This window comes from Echinops telfairi, unplaced genomic scaffold, assembly GCF_000313985.2.
Source record: "Echinops telfairi isolate 266 unplaced genomic scaffold, ASM31398v2 ScPeMD7_7468;HRSCAF=8506_1, whole genome shotgun sequence".
Lineage (NCBI taxonomy): Eukaryota > Metazoa > Chordata > Mammalia > Afrosoricida > Tenrecidae > Echinops > Echinops telfairi.
The window spans coordinates 8,262,949-8,271,585 of record NW_022111370.1 but is presented as its reverse complement, the minus strand read 5'-3'; the positions used below and the strand labels follow the sequence as shown (position 1 = coordinate 8,271,585).

Below are 8,637 nucleotides of genomic sequence, written 5' to 3'. Positions count from 1 at the left end.
ATTATGTAATAACCACAGGTGTGCATATGCACACATGCGCACACATGCACACACAGTCTTAGTACGTTCATGCCCTTATATACGCAAGGAGTTTTTAAAAGTTAATGAGAAAAGCCCATTCTTTCATTCCATTTCCACTAACTTTTTGAAAACCAAATGCACTCTCATGGAGTTGATGCCAGCTCATAGCGAACCACTGTGAGTATCTGAGACTAACTGCTTATTGGAGTGGAAAGTCCTATCTTTCTCCAGAAGAGTGCTAGTGGTTTTGAACTGCTGACCATGTGGACCACAGTCAAAAGTATAACCGCTACACCACCAGTGCTTCTTTCTGAACTTTTTGAAGCCGCCTCATAAAAATAGAAATAGCAATATTCTGCGTATACACATTACATTAGGTAATGAAAGTGAAATCACTCACTACATGTGGTGTGTGAACTTTATAGATGCATGCAATTGCTGCTATTTTAGTGATGCCTGTCCTTCCAATTTTTTCCCCCATGAAGTGGCTCTCTCCTGCATTTACATAACTGCCCAACCAACTTGTGGCTTCTTTGATTTGGGAAAGCTGTTGACAAGCCATTGGAAGGCCAATGGAAACATCAGAAACAAGGACTTCAAAGGGAAATACCAGTGCCATCATCGAGAGAATGAAGGAAATTGCTCTTTCCTGCTTGCCCATCCTCCCCAACAATTGCTTTCAGATTTTCTTTACAAAATGATTACAACATGATCCTCAAGTTAGCTGCTCTGTCAAGGATAATCATCTCCTAGTCTGTTATTGAAATGTGCAGAATCTTCACTTCTAACACACCCTCTTCTTTTTTCTTTTAAAACATATTTTTTGTTGACATATTCTACTCATTTCAATATATCCCTTCCCTTCCCAAACAGTTCTGTTGTTCAATCCCATCAGGTGGGGCTATACAATCATCAATGTTATCAATTCCCCCCCACTGACTCACCCCCTCCCCCTCACTTCCCTTACCCTCAGGGAGCCCTTACTCCTGGTAGTGTCTCTGAGGGGTCATCTATCTGGACTATAATGTACAGAGCAATCTTAATTGTACAAATGAACATATGCAAATCTAACATGATCAATGAGGTATATGAGGGGGACACCCCACCCCCGAACAATGGAATTTTTGTTCAAAGCTATGTATTTAGATTTTTTAACAAAACAACCTTATCGCCTTCAACGCGCTCTCCATTATACGTAATATATTTGTCAAATCTGCAATTCCATTCTTGGAAACATTTTAAAAACTCATTCGTTTGGATAGCTGACAGCACCTCCTTCATTTTTTTTCCTTCTCCTCTTCTACGTCATCAAATCGCTGTCTTTCATGTCCCTTTCGTTTGCAGAAACAAAAGTCACATAGAACAAGGTCAGGTGAGTGTGGTGCACGGGGCAAGAGAGGCATGCTGTTGTTTGCCTAACACTGGAGCACGGAGATGACTGTGAGCAGGTCCGTTGTCGTGGTGGCAAAACCACTGCCACATCTGCCACAAATAAGGTCTTTTATGTCGCACACCGTTACACAATCTTTTCAGAAATTCAAAATAGAAAGCTTGATTGAGAGTCTGACCTGGTAGAATGAACTCCAAATTCACTATCCCCCTCACATCACAAAAACCAACGAGCATCATCTTGATCTTTCATCTCACCCACTGAGGTTCTTTTGGGCGAGGTGATGGTGGCGTCTTCCACTGGCTTGATTGGTATTTGCTTTCGGGATCATAAGAATAGAATGTGTCTCTTCACCAGTAATGAACTTGGAAACAAAGTCTGAGTCACGTTGGAGCTGATCTTTCAAAGCACAGCATGTTTCCACTCGACACTTTTTCCTGGTCAGTCAGAACCCGAGGCACACATTTCACAGTGACCTTTCTCATTCCCAACTCTTCCATTAAAATCCACTGAAATCTAACATAGTCCAGATAACAACCCCGTCTCTTCAATGGTCTGTTGGTGGTCTTCAAGCGCAAATGCATGACATTTTCATCCGTTTGGGAAGTGGACGGGTATCCAGAATGAGATTTGTCATCCATTGATATTTCACCATTTTTGAAACAGGAAAACCACTCATACACTTGAGTTTTTCCTCATAGTGTTGTCCTTGTGAGCTGTGTTCAACATCACAAAAGTCTCTGTGACATTTTTCCTGAGCAGGAAACAAAATTTCACAGCTGCCCACTGTTCTCTTAAATTGATCATAAAGGAAAAAAAAAAAAACGAAGATTGGGGAAAAAAATTCAAATGAAACTGCTTATACAAAAAAGTTCACTGTGACCCGAGAGAACCTTCCCAGGTGACACCACTGGGTACACTAACTCAGAGCAAGTTGACTGATGCTTGTCTAGCAAGAAAAAAATGCATATTATACAAATTCTGCCCAGTGGTGATTTTTCTGGTGTTTTTTTGGAGAGGGGGCAGGGGTACACCCTCGTATCACATACTGACCATAATAGTAAGGGGAAGAAATCTTAAAGAGCTAGAAGATAGGTTTATTTTTCATCAGTGACACACCACACCCTGGCTTCATTCTGAGGCCCTTCTAAGAGGGACTGTCCAATTGTCTTCTTGGTGGGTTTTGGGTCTCCCCTACACCCACTCTCCTTCATATCAGTTTGGATACGTGTTTTTTGAACTTCTGGTACCTCTTGCTGTCGACACCTCATGATCACCCAGCCTGGTGTACTTCTTCCATGTGGGCTGTGTTGCTTCTCTGTTAGATGGCCACTTGTTTAACTCCAAGCCTTTAAGAAACAGATGCTATAGATTTTGGTAGCCGAGCTTCATTAGCTTTCTTCACCACATTTGCTTATGCACCCATTTTGTCTTGTCATTAGTGATCATGCAGGGAGGTGTGTATTATATAGTGTCATATTATTAGAACAAACCATTATTGAACAGAGGTAAGATTTAAGTAGAGACCCAAAGTCCGTCTGCTTCTTTGGCCCATTTACATACATATATATACATAAACAAACATATATATATTACATACATATATATACATAAACAAACATATATATATATTACATACATATATATACATAAACAAACATATATATATATATATATTGGGTTTTGTTTTTTGTTGTTTCCTTGTACCCCACTGTTATGTTTGCCTGTTGTTAACCCCTCAGTAACTCCTCTAAGACACAGTTTGATTGATCAAACTTGCCCAGAAAAGCTAACCCCTCCTCACAGTCCATTTGAGAACTCTTCCCCTGCACCTGTCTTTGTTCTCCCTGCTCACCTCCCTTCTCTCCCAGGAGCCCCCAGGTCTGGCCACTGTCTCCATAAGACTGCCCATCTTATATCTCTTGTGTAGATCAATGCCAAAAAACAAAACAAAGTAATAATACAATAAAAGATTTTTAAAAATCAAAACAGCAACAACGACATTTAGATAGACACCAGACTAACAGAGATCATGACACAGAGCCGCATGTGAGTCTAGAAGGCATCCTTCCCACAGGTCCGTGTTGCTCTTCCCACAGTCCGATGGAGCTATCTTGTGAACCCCACCCTCTCCCCCAGCCCCATTTGTGCCTGAGGCATTCAGTGTGGCCCCTTTGTGAGTAAGCCCCACCCAGTTCAAGTTCGGCCCCCGAGTCAGAAGTGTACAATCAGGGTTCCTTGGGAACGTGGTGGCTTCGCTCCCATCCTGGTCTGGTGCACTCCCCTTTTAGCTTGCCCCCACGTGCGCAGGTCAGACCAGTTGCTCTCCCTGAACTACATCTACACGGGCCATCCTTTGTAGTGCTGCCATCTAGTGAGAGGTCAAACTTACCCACTTCGTAAGCAGGGAGAAGAAACCACCACATTATCCACAGATGTGACCAAAGAGGTTAAAACATTGGGATCCATAACAAACTCTTCCTGTCATAGATTCCTTTATTTTACTGTGACATTATGTACTAATTAGATACTAAGTGTAATCTGAAAATGAGCATTTATTAGATACCATCGATGTGCCATTATTTACTTTAACTCCTCTGAGAAAGACTTGCTTAAACCATTAGTGCTGGGAAACGGAGGCTCCAGGAATTAGATCATTTATCCAAGTTCATACCATGAGCGGGAAAGGAACACGCAAAGACCCAACACTGCCAACCACCGAGTCTGACTCCAGGTGACCCCTCAGGTGCCAGAGCAGGACGATGCTCCACGGGGTTTCTGTTGGATGATTTTTTCCATAGAGTCCCAGTGTTTTCTTATACAATGTCTGGTTCGACCCAAGCCTCTTGGTTAGCAACCAAGTTTGTTAGCCTTTATTACCATCAGTGGACTCCACGAGCGAAAAAGAAAGACTGAATTTGTCTTACAAAGAAGTCAATCAAGGCTCTTATGCTTCCCCTTCCACCCTATTTTGCTCAGGAGACACAGCTGAGTTTATAAAATCGGGTCGTTGTTCTTTATTGGTGGTGCTACCCATTCAGTTAATTTTCAGCTCATAGGGACCCCATGTGACAAAGGAGGACTACCCTGTAGGAGGTCTAAGCTATAGCCTTTACTGGAGCAGATGGCTAGGTCTCTCACCCATGAGGCCAGTTGGTGGGCTCGAACTGCCCACCTTCAAGTTAAGCTTGCCAGCCAATTGTCCAAGCGTGACAAGATCTTCCTGTAAAAACAGGAAAATGTTCTCCAAAAGTAAAAGTTGTCAGGAAAAATATGGGAGCTGATAATAGGCATTTATTATTTTCTGAATGAGCTACTATTGGTGGGAAATAAAGACTGACGTCATTGTCATGCTTGGCCCTCTTTCAAGCTTTGATACACAAAGTTAAGTCCCCGGAGCAGCAGCAGGAGCACGTGGGAGCTTGTTAGAAGAAATGCAGGACTAGGACTCCACCCCAGATCTGCTGAGTCGGGATTAGCCTTCCAGCGGAATCCTCAGGTATATTTGTTTCTTTTGGTACAGGACAAATTACTCAAAACATGGCAACTAAAAGCAAAGCCTATTTATTGGTTCACAGTATGGAAAGTCAAATAAGGCCAGACCAGCAGGGAGATCAGCTGGAGTCCATGCTGAGAGACTCACAGGTTGGAAATCAAAGTATTGGCAGTGCTGGATTCCAATCCTAAGACTTGAGGAAGATTGTGCTTCAAGCTCATTGAGGTTGTTAACAGAATCCCTTCCCTCGTGATTGTAGGCCTTTGTTTCTTTACTCACTTGTTCACCCTCTTTCCCAGTGACCACCCATATTTCTGCTCACATGGACCCTTTCATATTCAACACAGCAACAGCACATTAAGTCCTCACACAACGAATCTCTCTAACTTCTTACTTGCCACCAGCTCCAGGACGCTCTCTGCTTTTAAGGGTCCATGTAATCACATCAAGAGCTCTTGGAGCACACTGGCTAAGTGCTCACCTGCTGACTAGAGGGTAAACAATTCAAAGCCACCAGCTGCTGTGTGGAAGAAAGATGTAGCAGGCTGTTTCCATAAAAAGTGCAGCCTTGCACAATCACTGAAGACAAAATGGGTGCATAAGCAAATGTGGTGAAGAAAGTGATTGATGCCTGGCATCAAAAGATACAGCGTCAGGGGTCTTAAAGGCTTGAAATTAAACAAGCAGCCATCTAGCAGAGAGGCAACAAGCCCACCTGGAAGAAGTACATCAGCCTGTGCGATCATGAAGACCCCAAACAAACCATATTGCTGAGAACAAGGGGGCTCAGAGGAGACCCAAAGCTCATCTGTAGACAATGGGATATCCCCTCACAAAGGGATCACAGGGAAGAGAGGAGCCAGTCAGGGTGCCATAAAGCACTGAAGAAACACAAATACTCCTCTGGTTCTTTGAGGCTTCCTCGCCCCACCAGGACCCTAGTACTGCCTTTCACTATGGGCTAGACCGGAGTATGTGCACAGGTACAGATAAGCCATAAGAGCTCACGACACCCGAAACCCAGGAACAGGAATGGGAGTAGCAATACCAGGAGGGCAGGGAGGAGGTAGGGAGAGGAGGGAAGGCAGGGGGAACTGATCTCAATGATCTACAGATAACTGCACAGCGACACCCCACCCCGACCCCCACATGCAGGACAAACAACAGAAACCATGAGGGAAAGGAGACAGCGGTTGTGTAGGAAATGAAAATAGTAATCATTTATCATTTATCAAGGGGCCATGAGGGTGGGTAGGGGAGGGAGGAAGAGGAACTGGCATGAAGGGCTCAATAGAAAGTAAATGTCTAGAAAATAATAATGGCATGTACAAATGTGCTTGATACAATGGATGTATGGATTGCTACAAGAGCTGAAAGAGCCCTCAATAAAATGTTTTTTAAAAAATAAAAAGTTCAGCCTTGGAAACTCTGTGGAAGTGTGAGTTGGAGTCCGTTCACTGGCAATGGGTTTAGGGTGAACATTGCAGGCCCACCCAGATAATCTTCCGATTTTCGATCAACTGTACCACATAACAAAACATAACCTCTGGAATGATATCTTGTCACATTCACAGTTGTGGCGATTAAGGATGGACTTCTCAGAAGGCCGTCTTTGAATTTGGCCAACCACATCAGTGAGGCTCACGCACACTAAGCCTCAAGAAGCATCATGTTAGAATGCTGAGAATCTTGATTCACACAGTCCGTTATGACAGTGCGTCCAGAAGAAATGGTCATAATGTGCTTACCATGAAATGCATCCTGGCTCCCAAACACAGCAAAATTGGTGCTAAGAATTGCAGTAGCAAGACAAGCAGCAGAAGTATCAATTTGTATGTGGAAATAAAGTTTATTAAATAACAGAAAACTGGGAAACCAGTGAATGTTACTGCTTGTGATATCATACTCATACATGTCCAAATCACATAATGTTCCATTTCACAGGGCATACCATGGATATTAAGCAACACTCATATTTGACAACTTCATACACAATGTTACCTCAGGCCTAGAAATCATGGGAGTCCGGTATCATGGACCCTATTCAGTTATGGAACTAAAGTCCTACTGCAAAGATTGCAACTCAGTCCTTACTCTCCGCTATCCACCACTTTTTCTTTGATATTTGAATAACCTCTATGAAGAACTCCTGTTGTTGTTGTTGTTAGATGCCATGAAACCAGGTCCTTGGTACATAGTGACCTTAGGCACAAAAAAACACTGCCTGGCCCCGTGCCAACCTCACCATGGTTTCTCTGCTTGGAGCCATTGTTGCAGCCAAGGTGTCAATCCATCTCCTTGAGGGCTTTCCCCTCCTTACTGCCCCTCTATTTTACCAAGCATGGTAAACATGATGCCCTTCTCCAGGGACTGCTATCTTCTCACAACATGTCCAACGTATGGAAAACTCTTGGGACCTCAATTTTTAAAGCATGGTGAGTCCTGCAATTATGCTAAATGTCCCACCTACAGACTTTTTTTCATCTGAAAGACTATATATATATATAATCCAACATATGAGATTGGAAGAAGGCTTATTAACAACCTGCAATATGCAGACAACACAATCTTGTTGCTGAAAGTGAGGAGGACTTGAAGCACTGGCTGATGAAGATCAAAGATCGTAGCCTTCAGTATGGGTTACAACTCATTGTCAAGAAAATAAAAATCCTCACAACTAGACCAACAGGTACCATCATGACAAATGAAGAAAGATTGAAATTGTCAAGGATTTAATCTTGCTTAATTCCACAATCAGTGCTCATGTAAGCACCAGTCAAGAGATCAAGTGACACATTAAATTGGTAAAACTGCTGCACAAGACTTTTTTCTAAGCATTTTATTGGGGGCTTGTACAATTCTTGTCACAATCCATACATCCATCCATTGTGACAAGAACATTTGTACATTTGTTGCCATCATCATTCTCTAAACATTTGCTTTCTACTTGAGCCCTTGATATCAGCTTCTCATTTTCCCCCTCCCTCCCCGCTGGCCCCTCCCTCCTGAACCCTTGATATTTATAAATTCGTGCACAAGATCTTTTTTAAGGCATTGAAAACCAGAGATGTTACTTTGATGATTAATGTGCCTGATCTAAGCCATAATATTTTCAATCACCTATATGCATGTGAAAGTCGAATATTGAATAGAAAGACAGAAGAAGAATCTATACACTGGAATTTTGGTGCTTCTGAAGAATATTGAAAGAAGAAACAAATCTGTTTTTAGAAGAAATACAGTGAGAATTCTCCTTCTCAGCATCCTTAGAAGCTGGTACGGTGAAAATTTGTCACACACACCTTTGGACGTGTTATTGGGAAAGAAGAGTCTTTGGAAAAGGACATCATGCTTAGTAAAGTAGACAGGCTGTATAGAAGACCCTCGACAAGATCGATTGGCACCGTGACTGCAACAATGGGCTCAGGCATATGGACAATTGTGAGGCTGGCACAGGACCACGTAGTATTTCACTCTGTTGTATACAGGATCGATATGAGTTGGAACTGCCTGACTCCTCAGCTCTAACAACATGTATGTACAACATGTACAACATGTGTGTACAACAATTTATTTTGACTCTATGGATGCCAAGAATCACAGCCAGGTAAGTTTATCTGTAGAGGCAGGATAAAAGGATAACCAGGCTCTCTGTTCATCCCAGGAGCCCAACCCACTTGAAAATACTTTCCTGATTTTCTTCTCTTTACTCTTTGATTCTGGCAATAGA

General features: G+C 42.6%; 1 protein-coding gene across 1 annotated transcript in view; it reads left to right on the top strand.

Moving 5' to 3' along the window:
• LOC105979064 (60S ribosomal protein L29-like) overlaps positions 1–3,773 on the top strand; it is a 73,618-nt gene extending 69,845 nt beyond the window's left edge. Inside the window, exon 3 of the mRNA XM_045284391.1 lies at positions 3,703–3,773. Within this exon, the coding sequence (XP_045140326.1) occupies positions 3,703–3,773 (71 nt within the window). The remainder of the gene's footprint in view (positions 1–3,702) is intronic.
• The last annotated feature ends 4,864 nt before the right edge of the window (positions 3,774–8,637 follow it).